The 22,094-nt window shown below is 44.2% G+C and overlaps 1 protein-coding gene across 1 annotated transcript in view; it reads right to left on the bottom strand.

Moving 5' to 3' along the window:
• The window catches only part of LOC126285243 (uncharacterized), a 163,858-nt gene that overhangs the window by 53,972 nt on the left and 87,792 nt on the right, over window positions 1-22,094 (bottom strand). The window contains exon 2 of the mRNA XM_049984540.1: window positions 8,215-8,399. Coding sequence (XP_049840497.1) covers window positions 8,215-8,399 — 185 coding nt within the window. The remainder of the gene's footprint in view (window positions 1-8,214; window positions 8,400-22,094) is intronic.

Below are 22,094 nucleotides of genomic sequence, written 5' to 3'. Positions count from 1 at the left end.
GTCGTAGATCTTTGAGATGGATGAGTATGAGACACTTTGGTGGTACTGCATTTAGGACATCTGTTAAAAGCCTGCATTGAAAGCAACGCTTCAGACACTTTGATGGTAGTACATTTGGATATCTATTAAACGCCTGCATTGAAAGCAACGCTTTCTTAGCGCCTTTAAAATGAAAGAATTCATTGTATTGGAACTCATGGAATAGGTACATAGCTTTGGCTCACTCAGCGATCTTGTTTAAATCTTGCAAAACAAAGACTTTATCGCGTAGCACCAGGAAGTCCACATGGCACAAAGTCCACATACCATCTAGTAAGAACATTTGAAACGTTTTCCTCGACGCGCAAGTCGCCGAAGTGGCGCCGAATCGAATGACTTGCACCCGGCGAACGGTCTACCCGACGGGCCACACGACATTGACATATACCACGTTTTCCTAGGGACATCACACTCACCGTTGACTGTAGAGGTTATTTATTTCACATCTTCAGTTTCGGCCTTAAGGTCGTCATCAAGTGGCACTGCAAAAGATTTTGCTTCAACAGTTGTCAAACTTTAAAATCTTCCGCCATGTAAACATGTCATCGTCAGAAGTGAGCTTTGCACTGTAAGAATGTAATAGCAATGAACGAGCGCGAAGCACTGTACGTAGCGAAATGAGGTAATTTACATGAACTATTTCCAGTGTTAACATTTCCAACACAAATCGTAGAGCGCAGGTGGAGCAGCTTTTGGAACGAAAGGATATTCGACGAAGAGACTGGCCTGTCCATAACCTCGGCTTAAATTCCATCGAGCATGTTTGACATGCGTTAGGCAGAAGTAGTGCAGTAGGGGCACATACACCAACAACAACCATCCAGAAATTGTGAACTGCGCTGGTAGAGAATGTAAAGACCGAAAACAAGAAACCTCACCAACCCTGAGGCCAGTATGGGAGCTCGTTGCAGAACATGCACCGCCGTCCTTGCTGACCACACACCCTACTAAGAACCATGAACTGTATTCGCTGTCGCGAATAAGGACTACCATTAGCTGTATAATGGGATGACGGCAGTGGACGTTTGTGCCGGACCGGGGCTCGAAACCGGATTTCCCGCTTATCATGAGCGGTGCTTTACCATTAGGCCATTCCCGTTCCCTTCAAGGCCAGACCTAGAATTCCGTAGGCTGTCAAGCATGTGTCTACAATCTGGACTCATATATCCATTATGTGTGTTCCCGTTCAAGGGAGACATTTTAACTGAAAGTCGCTTGCTCTGCGTCTGCGGATAAATGTGGCACTGCCTGTGTTCCTCAGAAGCACGATGCGATGTTGGTTGGGACATGCATACATATCCGAACGAACACTGAATCTTGCTTCTGAACAATACAGGCAGTGCAACACCGTACCCTGTTAAGAACCTTGTCCCGCGTACTGTAATTTCCAGGCATCCATCATGAATCGTGTAATTATTGTCTGCGAATAAAAGTTTCATTTCCGTTATCTCATTGCGTATTTCTTTCAGTTACCTTCTGTCTTCGAGCTATGTTACTTTGGCAGTAACATCATGCGGAAGTTATTTTCGTTCTTGACTTTTGCCCACCACTATAGACTGACACAGATCAAATGGTTCAAATGGCTCTGAGCAATATGGGACTTAACTGCTGAGGTCATCAGTTCCCTAGAACTTGGAACTACTTTAGCCTAACTAACCTAAGGACATCACACACATCCATTCCCGAGGCAGGATTCGAACCTGCGACCGTACCGGTCGCACGGTTCCAGACTGTAGCGCCTAGAACCGCTCGGCCACTCTGGACGGCCTGACACAGATGACAGATGAATATATGAGGAAGGACTTCCTAAGTATGCACATTCGCAACATAGCATTGTAAGGAAGTTAAATGTAGACCATCACAAATACGGAGAAAAAGAAACAGAAAGCATCTGAAATATGGTGCTAGCAAAGAATATTAAATATTTAGTGTGTCAGATGAGGTAAGAAATGAGGGAGCACGAGGGACCAAACGAATGGGTGGCTGAATGTAATAGTGTTGTTTTCATACTGCTTGCTAGGCACGATTGCAGTGTAACGACGCCTTTCTTCGACGTGGGCGTCGAACAAGCAATCAAGGAAGTAAGATTCCTGTATGGCACAGGCCTTCTGACCAGATATGAGGAAGGCAAAGAGTTGTTGAAAGTATTGGACAGCGCACTTACCACAGAATACAGCCTAATAATAAAGAAAAACAGAAACGTATGTGTTGAATGATAGTAGAAATGAAAATAACAACTTGGTCAACTTCAAAGGTGGGAAAGACGCAGTAGTCACAGGAAAAGAAGATCAAACACGCAGGAATGGTTCCAATAGGACGGAAATCGGTGGATGTAATGTACATACGTGCGGACAAACAAACAAGTTACTACAGATTCAGTAAAATTGGATCACTTATTCAAGAGAAAGAGCTTAAAAAAGTGAGGAAGTCAATAATGCGTTGGTCCATCTCTGGCCCTTATGCAAGCAGTTATTCGGCTTGGCATTGATTGATAGATGTGTCTGATTTTTCTCCTGGGGGATATTATGCGAGATTCTGACCAACTGGCGCTTTAGATCGTCAAAAACCCGAGATGGTTGGACGGCTCTGACCACAATACTCCAAACTTTCTCATTTGGGGAGGGATTCGGCGACATTGCTGGCCAACCACGAACACAAGCAGCAGGAACTCTATGCGTGCGGACGGCCATTATTTTGCTGAAAGTAAGGTCTCCAGCCATAGCTTCACTAGTCATGGAGCCTCAGTTCGAAGATGGACTCATCACTGCATACAACAGTACTCCAGTCAAAAAGATTCCAGATCGAAGACGTGCCTAGAGTCGTCCCGGACAGCGGTGGACACTAACCTGTCACCCTCATACAGCCGGACAACCAGGACTGATGGTCTGTGATCCCATTTTTCTTTTTCACTGCAGAACTCCTTTGGTTGTTAACCGCGACGTTCTTGCAGCACGGTGGCATGTCGACGACATTCTGCGCTCCGTTTCGTTTCCCTTCATGGCAAGCCACTCTGGGGTTACATTTCAGCAAAATAATGGACGCCCGTATTCGACAAGAGTTTCTACTGCTTGTTTTCGTGGTACCTTGGCTGGCAAAGTCACCTGTTCTCCCTCCAATTGAGAACGTTTGGAGCACTATGGACAGGCCCTCTAACCAGCTGGGTTATTTTGACGATCTAACGCGCCAGTTGGAGATAATTTATCACGATAGCCCTCAGGACGACACCCAACTACTCTATCAATGAATACTATGCCAAATAGCTGCTTGCGTAAGGGCTAGAGCTGGTCCAAAGCGTTATTGATTTGGTTAATTTGTGAAGTCCCTTCTCTTGAATGAATCACCCAGTTTTTATAAAACTGGTCATTTGTTTGTCTGTACATGTACATCATATCTGTCGATTTGCGCCCCATTCGGTTGATTCGTTCGCGGTGCATCTTTCTTTGTATTAGAGAGTAATTCCCCAACTAGAATGTACAACAAAGTTTCTCTTTGGGTCATGAGTTTTCGGGTTGATCTCATGTGGCTCGCAATAAATTTTTGTCCTGTGCGAAATCCATTTGAGAATAGCATTAGTACCCAACGTTCTCAGTTATTTGTTGGGTGTAGTCAAATGATTGTCCTGCATTATAGCCGCGCGGGATTAGCCGAGCGGCTTAAGGCGCTGCAGTCATGGACTGTGGGGCTGATACCGCTGGAGGTTCGAGTCCTCCCTCGGGCATGGGTGTTTGTGTGTCTATCCTTAGGATAATTTAGTTTAAGTAGTGTGTAAGTTTAGGGACTGAAGACCTTAGCAGTTAAGTCCCATAAGATGTCATACACATTTGAACATTTTTTTCCTCCATTACAGTTTTTACCGACTACGACTTACTCAAATACAATGGAGGTTGTTCCCTGATGTCTTAACACATGTCCTATCATGTTGGTCTTGTTCTTGTCGCCGGCCGGAGTGTCCGTGCGGTTCTAGGCGCTACAGTCTGAAACAGCGAGACCGCTACGGTCGCAGGTTCGAATCCTGCCTTCGGCAGAGATGTGTGTGATGTCCTTAGGTTAGTTAGGTTTAAGTACATCTACGTTCTAGGGGACTCATGACCTCAGAAGTTGAGTCCCATAGTGCTCAGAGCCATTTGAACCATTTATTTTGTTCTTGTCCATGTTTTCCACAAGATCCTCTCCTCGCCGATTTTGCGGAGATATGGAGAACCTCCTCATATCTTACCTTATCACTCCACCTTATTTTAAACATCCTTCTATAACACCACGTCTCAAATCCTTCGATTCTCTTCTTTCCCAATTTGCTCTTGGTCTACCAGTCACTACCATCCAAGGCTATGCTTTAAACTTACATTCTTCGGAATTTCTTGCTAACGGACTTCACTTGGCTAGAAATGCCCTATTTACCTACCTTATTCACTTTTACGTCTTCCTTGCCTCGGTTGTGACGTGTTATTTTGCTTGCAAGTTAACAGGATTCCTTACATTCGTCTACTTTGTGGTCACCAATTTGGATGTCACATTTGTCGCTAATTTGATTTCTACTACTGCTCTTTACCATTGCCTTTCTTCGACGTACTCTCAATCCATATTCTGAACTTATTAGACTTTTCATTGCATTAATCGGTTGCTATGGTTCTTCTTCTCCTTCAGGAAAGATAAGGTCATCAGCGAATCTTACCACTGACAGCTTTTCACACTGAATTGTAATCTCAGTCGTGAATCTTCTTTTTATTTCCATCATTCCTGGTTTGACACACAGACTGAACAGTAGGAGCATAAGACTATATCCCTAACTTACACCGCTGTAAACTGAGCACTTCATCTCGTCTCCCATATTTATTATTCCCTCTTGTTTCTGCTAGATTCTGTGTGTTACCCATGCTTCCTACGTCTTACAGCTATTTTTATGAGAATGTCGAATATCTTGTACCATTTTACATTCTCTATTGGTTTCTCTAAATCGACAAATGCTATGAATATGTGTCATTATTTTTCTTTTTAAGTGCTGCTTCCATTAAGAAGTGTCTCTGTGGTGCATTTACATTTCCTAAAGCCGAACTGATGGTCATGTGACAGATTTTCAGCATTATTTCCCGTTCTTCTTTACACTTCTTCCAATGTTTCCTGATACTGATGTGGAAATGAGGAAGATATTTCTGAAAGTGTACTTATGGAGCACAGCACCGTATTGAAGTGGAAAAGAGACTGTCGGAAATCTGGAGAGGAAGAGCGTGGAAGCGCTAGAGATGTCGTGCCAACGAAGGGTATTCCACATCTACATCTACATCTAGATGATTACTGTGCAATTCACATTTAAGTGCTTGGCAGAGGGTCCATCGAACCACAATCATACTATCTCTCTACCATTCCATTCCCGAACAGCGCGCGGGAAAAACGAACACCTAAACCTTTCTGTTCGAGCTCTGATTTTTCTTATTTTATTTTGATTATCATTCCTACCTATGTAGATTGGGCTCAACAAAATATTTTCGAATTCGCAAGAGAAAGTTGGTGACTGAAATTTCGTAAGTATATCTCGCCGCGACGAAAAACGTCTTTGCTTTAATGACTTACATCCCAACTCGTGTATCATACGTGCCACACTCTCTCCCCTATAACGTGATAATACAAAACGAGCTGCCCTTTTTTGCACCCTTTCGATGTCCTCCGTCAATCCCACCTGGTAAGGATCCCACACCGCGCAGCAATATTTTAACAGAGGACGAACTAGTGTAATGTAAGCTGTCTCTTTAGTGGACTTGTTGCATCTTCTAAGGTCCTGCCAATGAAACGCAACCTTTGACTCGCCTTCCCGACAATATTATCTATGTGGTCCTTCCAACTGAAGTTGTTCGTAATTTTAACACCCAGGTACTTAGTTGAATTGACAGCCTTGAGAATTGTACTATTTATCGAGTAATCGAATTGCAATGGATTTTTTTGGAACTCATGTGGATCACCTCACACTTTTCGTTATTTAACGTCAACTGCCACCTGCCACACCATAAAGCAATGTTTTCTAAATCGCTTTGCAATTGATACTAGTCTTCGGATGAGTAGACGGTAAATTACTGCATCATCCGCGAACAACCTAACAGAACTGCTCAAATTGTCACCCAGGTCATTTATATACACTCCTGGAAATGGGAAAAAGAACACATTGACACCGGTGTGTCACACCCACCATACTTGCTCCGGACACTGCGAGAGGGCTGTACAAGCAATGATCACACGCACGGCACAGCGGACACACCAGGAACCGCTGTGTTGGCCGTCGAATGGCGCTAGCTGCGCAGCATTTGTGCACCGCCGCCGTCAGTGTCAGCCAGTTTGCCGTGGCATACGGAGCTCCATCGCAGTCTTTAACACTGGTAGCATGCCGCGACAGCGTGGACGTGAACCGTATGTGCAGTTGACGGACTTTGAGCGAGGGCGTATAGTGGGCATGCGGGAGGCCGGGTGGACGTACCGCCGAATTGCTCAACACGTGGGGCGTGAGGTCTCCACAGTACATCGATGTTGTCGCCAGTGGTCGGCGGAAGGTGCACGTGCCCGTCGATCTGGGACCGGACCGCAGCGACGCACGGATGCACGCCAAGACCGTAGGATCCTACGCAGTGCCGTAGGGGACCGCACCGCCACTTCCCAGCAAATTAGGGACACTGTTGCTCCTGGGGTATCGGCGAGGACCATTCGCAACCGTCTCCATGAAGCTGGGCTACGGTCCCGCACACTGTTAGGCCGTCTTCCGCTCACGCCCCAACATCGTGCAGCCCGCCTCCACTGGTGTCGCGACAGGCGTGAATGGAGGGACGAATGGAGACGTGTCGTCTTCAGCGATGAGAGTCGCTTCTGCCTTGGTGCCAATGATGGTCGTATGAGTGTTTGGCGCCGTGCAGGTGAGCGCCACAATCAGGACTGCATACGACCGAGGCACACAGGGCCAACACCCGGCATCATGGTGTGGGGAGCGATCTCCTACACTGGCCGTACACCTCTGGTGATCGTCGAGGGGACACTGAATAGTGCACGGTACATCCAAACCGTCATCGAACCCATCGTTCTACCATTCCTAGACCGGCAAGGGAACTTGCTGTTCCAACAGGACAATGCACGTCCGCATGTATCCCGTACCACCCAACGTGCTCTAGAAGGTGTAAGTCAACTACCCTGGCCAGCAAGATCTCCGGATCTGTCCCCCATTGAGCATGTTTGGGACTGGATGAAGCGTCGTCTCACGCGGTCTGCACGTCCAGCACGAACGCTGGTCCAACTGAGGCGCCAGGTGGAAATGGCATGGCAAGCCGTTCCACAGGACTACATCCAGCATCTCTACGATCGTCTCCATGGGAGAATAGCAGCCTGCATTGCTGCGAAAGGTGGATATACACTGTACTAGTGCCGACATTGTGCATGCTCTGTTGCCTGTGTCTATGTGCCTGTGGTTCTGTCAGTGTGATCATGTGATGTATCTGACCCCAGGAATGTGTCAATAAAGTTTCCCCTTCCTGGGACAATGAATTCACGGTGTTCTTATTTCAATTTCCAGGAGTGTAGATCAGGAGCAGGAGAGGTCCCAGGACGGTTCTCTGGGGAACACCTGATATCACTTCAGTTTTACTCGATGATCTGCCGTCTATTACTACAAACTGCGACCTTCCTGACAGGAAATCACGAATCCAGTGGCACAACTGAGACGATACCCCATAGGCGCGCAGCTCGATTAGAAGTCGCTTGTAAGGAACGGCGTCAAACGCTTTCCCGAAATCTAGAAATACGGAATCAACTTGAGATCCCCTGTCGATTAAGGGCATTACTTCGTGCGAATAAAGAGCTAGCTGCGTATTGGTTCTTAAGATGACGGAGAAAGTGTGAAATGAAGATTTGCTGCAAGTAAGTCTAGAAAAAAGAACTGTTTGAAAGCCACTTACTGGATGAAGTTAATGGAAAGTCTACTACGGCAAACACGATTACTTTATTTGCTCCTGAAAGGGGCAGGAGAGGTAAAAAATGGTACAGTTATGGTAAGGCTACAATGTGGAATTCATATTATAGAGTTTATTTGGTGTAGTAGTTACGTATAGTTGGAAACGTTAACGTAAGATAGGTAAAGATGGGATCTATCAAAGTAGTCGTAAGACTAACGAATTATAAATATTATGAGAACTCTAAATGACTCACACGCCCCCCGAATGGAATGACGGCGGCGGCGGTGGCGGTGAGGGCAGCTTGTGGTTGCGGAGCTGGAACCCTGGAGGTGGCGGGGGCGGCTCCAGGCCCTTGGGCGGCGGCGGCGGCCGTGGTGGGCGGGGCGGCGAGTCGGTGAAGGCGGTTCCCAGCGACGTGGCCATTACCACCAGCAGCAGCTGCAAGCGAACGACGCAGTCAAACACTGGCAGGCTGACCACTCAGCTGAGGACGTGTCCGACAGCTGTCGGCAAGGTACACTACGGGCAGCAGCGTTTTACATCTACATGTCACAAGCTACTTTACGGCGCGTAGCGGAGGCTATTCTCTGTACCATTGTCACTTCCTCCTTTCACTGTTCCAGATGCGAGTGGTTCGTGGAAAGAACTGTGCCGACCTTCGACCATAAATATAATAGACTGGCCCTGACGTCATTTTCGTGGCTGCAACATCTCTGGGCTGAAGTCACGTGAATGTTGGCAAAAGGTGGTTGTTTCGTGTTGCGCTTATGGCTGTACTCAGCGTTTTGTCGGGGGAAATGGCATTACATTTCACGTGTAAGTGTTTCTATGATAGGACAGATGCGTTTATTGAAATCTGCTGAAGTGACTTTTACATGTTTTTTTACACTTGAAATAGAGTATCACGTAAATTAAAGTGTTGAAAATTATGCCTGTAAAGTCAGACTCATATTAGATTTTGGTAAGTACCTGTGATAATTTGGTTACAAAAGTATGTATAATCGTTTCTCGTTCCTACTTATAGGTTCCATAAGGATTAAAACCGAAGGCAGCTTTAGATACAGGCTCTGAAACGGAAAAACTTTACGCCATCTCCACATACGCGCCTTTGCTCGAAGCACTTCGCGGAGAAGTGTTTTGATAGGTTAGTTATTATTTAGAATGTATATGTATAATTTTCATTTACAGTGTCTGTCATTTTTAAACCTAGGCTCCAAAATTATTTTCTGAATCTTCAGAGTCTCACCTTTCATCTAAAATATAATTTTTTTAAACTGATAGTTTAAACTTTTGTAAAAATAGTGGGAACTGAACCTTTGAATTGCACCTAAAATTGATATTCTAAAATGGACCTGCTCCTAAAGTCAACAATTTTGACACCTATAGTTGACATAATTCCCATATCCCATTTTCTTTTATAAGTCACTAGAGCTCAAAACGTGGCGAATCCAATGTTTAAAGTTTTGACACGGGCCCACGCTTACTGTTTAAAAGAATTTTAGCGACATTTTTCATTAATTGATAGTTTATAGTAATATCGTCCCGCTCTCCACCAGAGTGGCGTTCGATGTATTTGTTAGATTTTATAAATGGTACTGTGAACAAATCCAGGTCAAATGTAGTTCTGGCACAATTTTTCACAAATAAAAAAGTAATTTTTGTTGGAAGCGTTTGGCAGTCAATTGAGAAATGTGGGGAAAATCCGATTCAAACATAGGATGACAGACCGCTGATTTGAAATCCCGCCACGTTTTGCCAACAGTCACGTGGTTTATGTTGGAGCCACACTACTCCATAGCTTCTGCACAGCAAGGCCAGTCTACTAGTATCTATGGTCCAAGGTGCAGACTTCAAAGTCGCCATTGTTGCGATGCATTCGAACAATCGCCGCTAGAGCGGCGCTGTCGGCAGTGCGAATGTGGCGCCCCCGAAACGAACCTGCCTGCCGTCTGGTGCGGAATGTCAACACTTTCTCTTTCGCCACCAGCTTTGAACACGTACAGACCATCGACAGAGTATACGCTACTGGGGCCATGGACACGATTGTTTTTCCGGCTCTGCTTCGCCAACAGCGGTGCCTAGCATGGAGTGATGGGCGGAAGTGCTGGATAGTAGCATTATTTATTACGCAGAAAGTTTCTGGTCCCGATTCAGAAAGCTGTTGATGTGGCTGACATAAAGCAAGATGGCTGTCCTAAATTTTCGCCGCTGTGGCTCCAGTCTTTCTGATTGCTGTATTTAATCGGTGCTCAGCCATGGCAGAAGCCCCCAGCAATCAGCATTTTCCTTGCGTAGATAATGAATGATCTGTAAAACTCCTTTATTAAACTGGTTTTATTATGGTGCCTTTCTTAAAGTATTGTAATTTCTAAGGAAATTGGGGAGGAATATCCATTTATCCATTTCAAAAACTGGGTTATTTCGGAAATCATCCTTATGCGAACACAACTAGTTTATTTTTATATTTCCCCAGACATGTTTCGACACCAGTGTGTCATCTACTGTGGGTGAACTTTTATTTTCTGTAAGGTACAATATAACATTTGTAATAATTGAACTACTGTAGGCCTAAGACATACAATATTTGCAATTTGCTACGTTTTGTTTGGACACTCACCTTCAAATTACATCGCTAATTGAACTGTATTATTAAACATCGCTTTTAGTGCTCGTTTTCGTCGGTTAGTCATCTGAAAACTAGCCATGAAGGAAATTATTGCGAAATTGTGGAGAGCTGTTTCGAGGTTAGAGGTTATGTATGTTTCTGTACTTAAATTTTCCGTCCTGTTTCGTGTCCCTGGTTGGTGTCTCAATCAGCTGCTTTTGGTGCATTGCTTTCACTCAGTTCTTCATAAATTTCCGCTCACTATTTCACCTCACAAGCACTTACACAGCATGTGGCGAAATGTGATCTGAGCATACACTTCTGACAATACACTCAGTCAGATGTGCCATGTTATTGTCGTTACTCAGAGAAAGCAACAGTCTCTACCAAAAACTCACAATAGAGGAGAAATACCACATACAAAACGCAATAATACTGGGAAAGAGAGTCCTGAATGAAAATACAACACTGTGCAACAATAAACAGTGTGGAACACACAATGAACTATACAGAAAACATAACAGGAAAAAAATCTGTTTTCTTGGTTCCCTCGCCACCCCTCTGTTCATCTCACTCTCTCTCTCTCTCTCTCTCTCTCTCTCACACACACACACACACACTCACTCAAAATCAGCGCCATTACAGAGACAAGACCAACGATTAACAAGTGAGCAATGCAATAACATGACACCTCTCACTGAGTGTGTTGTCAGGAGTGTCTGCTCAGATCACATTTCGCCACATTTTGTGAAAGTGCATGTGAGGGGAAGTAGTGAGTTGAAATTCATGAAGAACTGAGAGAAAGCAATGCACTAAATAGTAGCTGATTGAGACACCAACCAGGGACACGAAGCAGGACGGAAATCGTAAGTACAGAAACGTACATAACTTCTACCCTCAAAACAGCTGTCCACAAATACGCAATAATTTTCTAGATGGCTAGTTTGCAGATGGCATACTGTCAAAAAAGACAACGAAAACGAGCACTAAAATCGATGTTTAATAATAGGGTTCAATTAGCGACGTAATTTGAAGGTGAGTGTCCAAACAAAACGAAGCAAATTGCAAATATTGTATTTCTTAGGCCTACAGAAGTTAAATTATTACAAATGTGGTATTATACATTACAGAAAATAAAAGTTCGCCCACAGAAGATGACACACTGGTGTCGAAACATGTCTGGGGAAATATAAAAATAAACTAGTTGTGTTTGCATAAGGCCGATTTCCGAAATAACACACTTTTTAAATCACAAACATGGAAAAACGAGGAGCTTCAAACCTTAGTAAAATGAGTATATCCATTTCACTGTTCACAATTGTATTTGAATATTTTTAAGAAGTTGTCACCTTGATATCTGCTGTTAGAATTTTATTTTACGGTTGCAATTCCGTCATTAATCAATTTTCAAGCATAAGATTTGGATATATTAGTATACGTTTACGTTAGGCAGAGATAAAGACGTTGTTAATGAATAACTTTAATATGAATGACCCCAAGGATACACCAAACACTCAGAAGCGCCTTTTTGGGGTATAAATCTGGCTTAGTTGTATTTAGTGGCGATTCATTCGGAAAGAGCCACTGCCTTTTGGATTATAATAGGAAATCTCTCTTTTATCTCCAGTGATGAAGCGATCGAAAAACGCTTCTGCATTGTGCCGTTGAAGCATGTGGTGGATCGGTTATCTTAGTTTCTCTTTACCAACCAGCTGCAAATGTTCGTGGATGGGGACCAAGGTTGTTTAATAGTACTCGACAGTGCCTCGTTTATCTAACTTGGATTTTCTTCCACTCCCCCCCCCCCCCTTAACATGCCATTGTCTAAAATTCTTGATCTTCCTCGTCGACACTAGTCGGAGACATCAAAATTACCGGATTGGAACTTATAAAATCACCTTTGATATTTACGAACTTCTAATGCAGTTGGGTAAAAATCGCAAATATTTTTGGAAGCAGCTGTTAGATTGCTACCATTGCGAACCACAAAAAGCACACGATTCCCGATATCTACCTACTTTGGTTTTTGGCTGGCCCTTTCCCCAGAAATTGCAAAATAAAATAAAAAAATATAAAATGAAAATAAAAAAATAAGATGAAATATTTAATTATTTACGAATAAACAAGTCACTCCAACCTTAAAATGTGTTTGGCACGACTTTGAAGTAGACAATGAGCTGATAAATGACAAACGAATCTAGACATGTGCAGAAAAAACCTTACTTTAATGTAGGTTAATTCTTAGAAAGAAGACAGCCACCAGCCGTTATTAGTACTGCTGCTTATTTAGGTAAATAGCACCGTAACCGGTTTAGAACTGGCAAGTTCATCGTGAGACGGCTGTTCACATGATTTGCAAGATACACTTTACATAATCATCAGTTTGCGATTTTTATTCTTCGATCGGGGCGAAATATTCTTGGTGTGTTGGTGCCGTTAAAAATTCCGCGCGATTATGTTGCGAAGCTGCAGGATTATATTTTTCAAATATTCCAAAAAATATCCAGCACTTACGTAATTTGTACATCACCATATGGTTTAAAGCAACACACACACACACACACACACACACACACACACACACACACACACACACACCAAAAAGAATTTGCCACGTGTGAAGTTATCACAAAGATTGCTGTCTTCTTCTTTGTAAGAATTAACCTACATTAATTGTACACAGTGTAACATTATTTGATTGCCTTATCATTTTAAATCATTCACCAATCGAGCAGTCGCTCGGCAACAGCTACAGTTAGCAAATAATGTTGCGAGAATGTAAAAGGTGAACGACCTGTGACGTAACTTGTTTATTGTCGAAGCGCCGTCAGAGATGCAGTGAGTTACTGACTTTGAAAACCGCGGCGCGAAAAACGGACAGAAGCAGAACATTTTCACTTTTTTTTTATTTTTTTATTTTTTTTTATGAACGAGATATTCTCGATGAACAGTTACTCGTTCTTCTCTTGTCTCTTGTAACTTGTGTCGGATGCTCATGTCTTGCCGCATTATTTTAGTGTAAAGTAAAAGTGCAATACTGCACAGCAGTAAATTTATTGTGCAACGTGTATGTGAAAACGTCAAAGGAATTATTGTCATTACGAGAAGCTAAGTGCCAGTCAAACCGACATCCATGTTAAAATTCTTCATTGTAGTGTAAGTTCATCTATTAATTGCCATAAATTCAGATTTAAATGGAATTAGTGTATGGACTATTTATTTAGTATAGAATCTATGTCTCACTCCTTCATGAAGTTATTTAATTTTCTTTACGTTTCTGCCAAATAGAGAGTTCACAGTCACGAATTCTTTCGTCGAAATCGGATGGAAGTTGTATGCGGCGAAATATTTTCTCCGCGCCATATGCTACAGGGTAAATGCATGATAAACTACGGTCCCTTAGGAAATTCATGTTGAGCTATCCAAAAAATAATTATATTTTGAATAGGCATTTACTCTCCTCTGCAATGCAACTTCCGACTGATCAGACGATCCAACAAGAAACAGCCGCACACGGTCGGCGTTCGCAAATATATTTCCACTGCTGTTTATAGCTATATGTTACAGCACAAAAATAAACATATTGTTATAATTAGCGACTACGAACGGGGACATTTATAACTGTATGTTTATGTATACACATTACGTAAACATATCGTTATAACAGCCACGGTCTCACTATGTCGGTTTTAGACAAAACTTTGCTTTCCTGGTCCTCTACTAAATTGCCTGAGCAGCTAGTCACCTCAATGAATTGTTTCTGCCTTCTGCTATCGTAACGTGCAGTTGGACATCGATGGTGCATTTAATGGAATAAACCAGATTGTTGAGCGGGAAGGCTGGCTCGACAGCCATAGGCCCGGAAAAATGTTTCTAATTTAGGAAGTTATGAGGAGAGGTATTGCAGAATCCCTACAGCCTAGTGGCAAGATTACCCAGTACGAGACACCTCCTACGCCTCCGGCACTACATGGCCAAATTTTGCCAACTTCAGGGGATGCTCGCTGTTGACTGAAGCCGGGGAACGGTAGGGTGCTGTTCTTCCAGGTCACCCGCACTTGAGTTGGTATCCGGAGCCAGGAGGTGAACGGACTTGTTCAACCAAAAAGTCAAGGCGGGTCTATGAAGCCACCAACATCTCGTTTCACACTTAATTTTTCGCAGCTCTTAGTTGAGTTACGTGACCGTACGCCGTCTCTCTCTGCAGCCTCCGTCGCGTCCACACGTGAGCTTCTTCCATGAGGCGAACCGTCCTGCAGTGTACTTGCAACGTGCGTGAAATACTAAACACCTTTTTCCAAAGCTGTTTCGCACAGGAAGACCGCGCCGCAGGTCCTTCTCTAAATCCTCACACGACCGAAAAAATGGCTGACATCGAAATAAGTGTCCAAGGAATAGAAAAGCAACTGAAATCACTCGACAGAGGAAAGTCGTCTTCACCTGACGGGATACCAATTCGACTGTACACAGAGTACGCGAAAGAACTTGCCCCCTTTCTAACAGCCGTGTACCGCAAGTCTCTGGAGGAACGGAAGGTTCCAAATGATTGGAAAAGAGCACAGGTAGTCCCAGTTTTGAAGAAGGGTCGTCGAGCAGATGCGCAAAACTATAGGCCTATATCTGTGACATCGATCCGTTGTAGAATTTTAGAACATGTTTTTTGCTCGCGTATCATGTCATTTCCGGAAACCCAGAATCTACTCTGTAGTAATCAACATGGATTCCGGAAACAGCGATCGTGTGAGACCCAACTCGCTTTATTTGTTCGTGAGACTCAGAAAATATTAGATACAGGCTCCCAAGTAGATCCCATTTTCCTTGACTTCGATAGGCGTTCGATACAGTTCCGCACTGTCGCCTGATAAACAAAGTAAGAGCCTACGGACTATCAGACCAGCTGTGTGGCTGGATACAAGAGTTTTTAGCAAACAGAGCACAGTATGTTGTTTTCAATGGAGAGACGACTACAGACGTTAAAGTAACCTCTGGCGTGCCACAGGGGAGTGTTATGGGACCATTGCTTTTCACAATATACATAAATGACTTAGTAGATAGTGTAGGAAGTTCCATGCAGCTTTCCGCGGATGATGCTGTAGTATACAAAGAAGTTGCAGCATTAGAAAATTGCAGTGAAATGCAGGAAGATCTGCAGCGAATAGGCACTTGGTTCAGAGAGTGGCAACTGACCCTTAACATAGACAAATGTAATGTATTGCGAATACATAGAAAGAAGGATCCTTTATTGTATGATTATATGATAGCGGAACAAACACTGGTAGCAATTACTTCCGTAAAATATCTGGGGGTATGCGTACGGAACGATTCGAAGCGGAATGATCATATAAAATTAATTGTTGGTAAGGCGGGTGCCAGGTTAAGATTCATTGGGAGAGTCCTTGGAAAATGCAGTCCATCAACAAAGGAGGTGGCTTACAAAACACTCTTTCGTCCTATACTTGAGGTCGGGTTGACAGAGGAGATAGTTAAGATCCAAAGAAGAGCGGCGCGTTTCGTCACAGGGTTATCTGGTAAGGGTGATAGCGTTACGGAGATGTTTGGCAAACTCAAGTGGCAGACTCTGCAAGAGAGGCATTCTGCATCGCGGTGTAGCTTGTTGTCCAGCTTTCGAGAGGGTGCGTTTCTGGATGAGGTATCGAATATATTGCTTCCCCCTACTTATACCTCCTGAGGAGATCACGAATGTAAAATTAGAGAGATTAGAGCGCGCATCGAGGCTTTCCGGTAGTCGTTCTTCCCGTGAACCATACGCGACTGGAACAGGAAAGGGAGGTAATGACAGTGGCACGTAAAGTGCCCTCCGCCACACACCGTTGGGTGGCTTGCGGAGTATAAATGTAGATGTAGATGTAGATTTCCATCGCGTTAGGCCGTTCATAAAGCAATTAATGAGGTGAGTAGACGCAGTAGGGCAACGCACTGTATCCAGTACACGTGTTTAAAAAATATAAATAAATGGTGTTTCGCACTTCATGTTTCACATTTCTGGTGGTTGTAGAGGGGGACTTAGTAGATCCCGTTCTACGTAGGAAATCATGTCGGTAAACGTCATCCAGCAACGCTACAGAGCGTCAATGTTACAGGCGCTGGCGCCTGTAAATGTATGGGTGTTTCCGTAAGAGAGTGCAAAAATTTAACAGGACATAGAGGATGCTCCAGCGAACAATTTGAGGTAGAGAACCTGGGGTCGGAGATGCCAACCTAAGGAAATAATAGGAATGAAATCAAATTACTGCGTACTTTTTTATTTGCTGGGTGATCAAAAAGTCAGTATAAATATGAAAACTCAATAAACCACTGAATCATGTAGATAGAGAGGTAAAAATTGACACACGTGCTTGGAATGACATGGGGTCTTATTGCAACAAAAAAAAGTATTGCTAGACGCGTGAAAGATCTCTTGCGCGCGTCGTTTGGTGATGATCGTGTGCTCAGCCGCCACTTTCGTCATGCTTGGCCTCCCAGGCCCCCAGACCTCACTCAGTCCGTGCGATTATTGGCTTTGGGGTTACCTGAAGTCGCAAGAGTATCGTGATCGACCGACATCTCTAGGGTTCAAATGGCTCTGAGCACTATGGTATTTAACTTCTGAGGTCATCAGTCGCCTAGAACTTAGAACTAATTAAACTTAACTAACCTAAGGACATCACTTACATCCATGCCCGAGGCAGGATTCTAACCTGCGACCGTAGCGGTCGCTCGGTTCCAGACTATAGCGCCTAGAACCGCACGGCCGGCCATCTCTAGGGATGCTGAAAGACAACATCCAACGCCAATGCCTCACCATAACTCCGGACATGCTTTACAGTGCTGTTCACAACATTATTCTTCGACTACAGCTATTGTTGAGGAATGATGGTGAACATATTGAGCATTTCCTGTAAAGAACATCATCTGTGCTTTGTCTCACTTTGTCATGCTAATTATTGCTATTCTGATCAAATGAAGCGCCATCTGTATGACATTTTTTGAACTTTTGTATTTTTTTGGTTCTAATAAAACCCCATGTCATTCCAAGCATGTGTGTCAATTTGTACATCTCTATCTACATTATTCCGTGATTTATCCAGTTTTCAAATTTATACTGACTTTTTGATCACCCAGTACGTTAGTTATGCAAATACCATCATTGACACAATGAAAGTATCATTTGTACTGTATCTTACAAAATGTGTTGAAATTGACGGCCATCAACCTCAATGCATGCATGATATCATCTATCGGCGAACAAGATTCTAAAGCGCCATGACAAATATCCCTGTTGCGTTTCGAATCACATCAATGGCAGCTACAATACTGGCAACTAATTCCATCTCCGTATCCAATGGGGTCTCATGCACAAGTGACTTTAGATATCCCCATAGGAAATAATCGAGGGGATTCAGATCAGATGACTTTGCAGGCCACGAAATAGACCTCCCCTTCCAATCCAGCGACCAGGAAATACGGCATTGGGATGGTTGCGGACTTCCAAACTGAAGTGAGGCGGTGGACCGTCATTTTGTGTCCACGTCCTCTCACGAACAGCCAAGAGTGTGATCGCCAGCAGCTCAGGTACAACTACACTCATGCTCCTAAATTATGGATAATGCTGATATATCGTGAAATAACGCTCTGGTGGGCGGTTTGCGGGTTTAAATCACCTTGGAGTATGACCACGCGGTGCTTTGACCTGCGGTCGTTGCACAGTGGTACTGGCAGCAGTCCACATACGCAGAGGTGTGTTGGTGCACGTCAGAGTGCGGCGCAGCTAGTAAGTGTGCAAACGTTTCAGGGGTTGTAATGGTGACTGTGCGTTTAAAATGGCTCAAAGAACACGTACTGATGACGTTATGAGGGGTAGAATACTAGGGAGACTGGAGGCTGGTCAAACACAGCAGGTCGTAGCACGGGCCCTCCGTGTGCCACAAAGTGTGATCTCAAGATTATGAGAACGATTGCAGCAGACAGGAAATGTGTCCAGGCGCTACAGTACGGGACGTCCACAGTGTACAACACCACAAGACGACCGATATCTCACCATCAGTGCCCGCAGACAGCCACAGAGTACTGCTCGGGACCTTACCGCAGCCACTGGAACAGTTCTCTCCAGACACACAGTCTACAGAAGGCTGAACAGACATGGTTTATTCACCCGGATACCTGCAACGTGCATTCCACTGACCCCTGGTCACAGGAGAGGCCTGTGAAGTCAGGTGTCAAGAACACAGTACATGGTCAATGGAACAGTGGTCCCAGCTTATGTTCACAGACGAGTCCAGGTATAGTCGGAACAGTGATTCTCGCCTGATTTTCAACTGGCGTGAACCATGAACCAGGTACCAACACCTTAATGTCCTTGAAAGGGACCTGTATGGAGGTCGTGGTTTGATGGTGTGGGGTGGGATTATGATTGGTGCACGAACACCCCTGAATGTCTTCGACAGAGGAACTGTAACATGTCAGGTGTATCGGGACGTCATTTTGCGTCAGTGTGTCCGTCTTTTCAGGGGTGCAGTGGGCAACCTTCCTCCTGATGGGTGGTAATGCACGGCCCCACCGAGTTGCCATCGTGGAGGAGTACCTTGAAACAGAACATATCAGGCGAACGGAATGGCCTGCCTGTTCTCCAGACCTAAACCCCATCGAGCACGTATGGGATGCTCTTGGTCGGCGTATCACTGCACCTCTTCAAATTCCCATGACACTTCAGGAGCTCCAACAGGCACTGGTGCAAGAATGGGAGGCTATACTCCAGCAGTTGCTAGACCACGTGATCCAGAGTAAGCCAACCCGTTGTGCGGCCCGTGTACGTGTGCATGGTGATCATATCCCATACAGATGTCGTGGTTCATGCGCACGAAACAGTGGCGTTTTGTAGCACATGTGTTTCGGGACGGTTTTCTCAACTTGTCACCTGTACCGTGGACCTACAGATTTGTGCCGTGTGTTTTCCCTATGTGCCTATGGTATTAGCGCCAGTTTTTTGTAGTGCCACATAGTGTGGCACCACATACTGAAGCTATCCTTAATTTATGAGCATGAGTGTATTTCCGCGAACCTGGAATACAGGTGAGCACTCTGGCGGCCAGGTAGAAGAAAGGGATGCTCATACTCCTCTTTTCCTTGCAGGAAATAAAGAATTTACATGTAAATAAACAGAAAAGGACGTGTAAACTTGTGCGCATGTTAGTTGTAAATAACGCGTTGTATATACAGGGTGACTCTGTGACGATGTTACAAAGTTTCTAGGATAACGGAGAAGGATAAAGTGTGAATTTGGGGTAGAAACTAACGAGTCGAAAGTTATAAGCGAAAACTGTTCTGATAGTTCTGACAGTGGAATGGTACTGGTACTGTTGTTGCTAACTTTGTAGAATGGACAACTTTCAGTTGTGATAGCAGGACTAAAGCAAGAAAAAGTTGTCCAGTAAACCTGGGCTCTAAAATTCATACCTTAACAGCTACGAGCACTTGTTAAGGATGTACAAGTGCTCATAGCTCCTCAGGTATGCAATTTAGAGCCCAGGTTTACTCGACAACGTTTTTCTTGTTTTGGTCCATGCTACCAACTCTGAAAGTTACAGTCGTAGCATCAACAGTACCAATACACGTATTCCTCTGTCAGAAGCATCAGAAGAGTTTGGGCTTATAACTTTCGACTCCTTAATATCCGGAATAGGGGCCCTTACCTGAAATTAATACATTTATCCTTCTCCATCATCCTGGAAGGTTTGTTACATCATCACGGAATCAACCTGTGTACACAAACGTTATTTACAGGCGCCGGCGTCTGTAACTGACTCCATTTAGTGTCTTTGGATGACGTTTCCGACATGTGTTCCAATGCAAAACTCGAACCTCTAGACGTGTGTAACAATAAAAAATTAGAAGATGATGAAAAAAAAGAGAGTGATTCAAAGGACAACTTCGCTGTTTGCGCTAATACCGAAAAAATTGCTGATCATACGTTTTAAAACATGATCTTGATATTGAATTTGTTTTTTTTATTATTTTTTTTCCTTGATCATCAACAAAATAGTTTGAAATTACGTTTTAAATTACGACCTTCATGTTGATTTTTATTTTTTTCCCAGTAATCAACAACAACGTCCCAGGACACAACTCAGGAAAGAGCGGAAATGGTCTCATCCGTGTTGCAGGCACGGATAGCTGCGGTGTAATATCACATATCACAAACAGCATCCAGTTCAACCACCTCCATATCGGAAAATAACGACTCTTACTGGAGAGGTTCGAAGCAACAGGCTGTGTGCTTGGCAAACGACGGTCTGGGCGACCACGTACAGCTACAGACCATGCAACCTCAGCTGGGGTATAGTAGCTAATTCGATACTCAGTCCAACACGGTCAACAAGAAAAGTGGCTCAAGAATGTGACATTAGTCCAGCATCCGAGTCCAGAATATTATCCAGAAGGCATTTCCATCCACATCGGGTGCATTTTGTCCACGAACTTCACGGAGATGATACAGATGGACGGGTGCAGTTGTGTGAGTGATTTACAGAAAGGCGAACGCACCAGCCACGTCTTGAAGCTGAACTTCTTTTTCAGAGATGAGGCTAGTTTCCTTATGGATGAAACAATGAATAGACATAACGCTGTTTATTGATCCGAAAACTCATACATTGCTGTAGATGCTCATCGTCAGACGGACTCAAGGTTACATGAAGGGTGTGGCACACATGGTGATGTTCTCATCGTATCAGGTCGGATTGAGGGAGGACATAGAAGCAATTCAGAGGCGGGCTGCTAGATTTGTTACTGGTAGGTTTGATCATCACGCGAGTGTTATAGAAATGCTTCAGGAACTCGGGTGGGAGTCTCTAGAGCAAAGGAGGCATTCTTTTCGTGGATCGCCACTGAGGAAATTTAGAGAACCAGCATTTGAGGCTGACTGCAGTACAATTTTACTGCCGCCAACTTACATTTCGCGGAAAGACCACAAAAATAAGAGAGATTAGGGCTCGTACAGAGGCATATAGGCAGTCATTTTTCCCTCGTTCTGTTTGGAAGTGGAACAGGGAGAGAAGATGCTAGTTGTGATACGAGGTACCCTCCACCACGCACCGTATGGTGGATTGCGGAGTATGTATGTAGATGTAGATGTAGATGTACAGAGAGAATCTTGAGATGACACTCGTGCTCTAACTGGATTATCTGCCCCTACCAAAAGGATGAAGGTTTTTCTTTCAGCAAAATGGAGCACCGCTGCATTTCGGACGAGCAACTCCTGAATTTCTGGTTTACTTGAGCGTTGGGTAGGTCGAAGGGGTCCAGTGGAATGGCCGACTAGGGCAGCACTTGATTTATTCCCCTAAGGCCATCTCGAAGCTGTAGCGTATGGAAACAGTGCCCAGACGTTGCAGGATCTGCAGCAAAACACCAGAGGGACCTGTGTAGCAACAACACCTACGATGTTGCGTATGTGAACCGTATTCGGATGTGTTGCCAACAGGATGACAGTCACTTTCATCAGTTCCCCGGTATTTTCCAAGCGGTGCTGCTGC

Source organism: Schistocerca gregaria, chromosome 8, assembly GCF_023897955.1.
Source record: "Schistocerca gregaria isolate iqSchGreg1 chromosome 8, iqSchGreg1.2, whole genome shotgun sequence".
Classification (NCBI taxonomy): Eukaryota; Metazoa; Arthropoda; class Insecta; order Orthoptera; family Acrididae; genus Schistocerca; species Schistocerca gregaria.
This window is presented reverse-complemented; position numbering and strand designations above follow the sequence as displayed.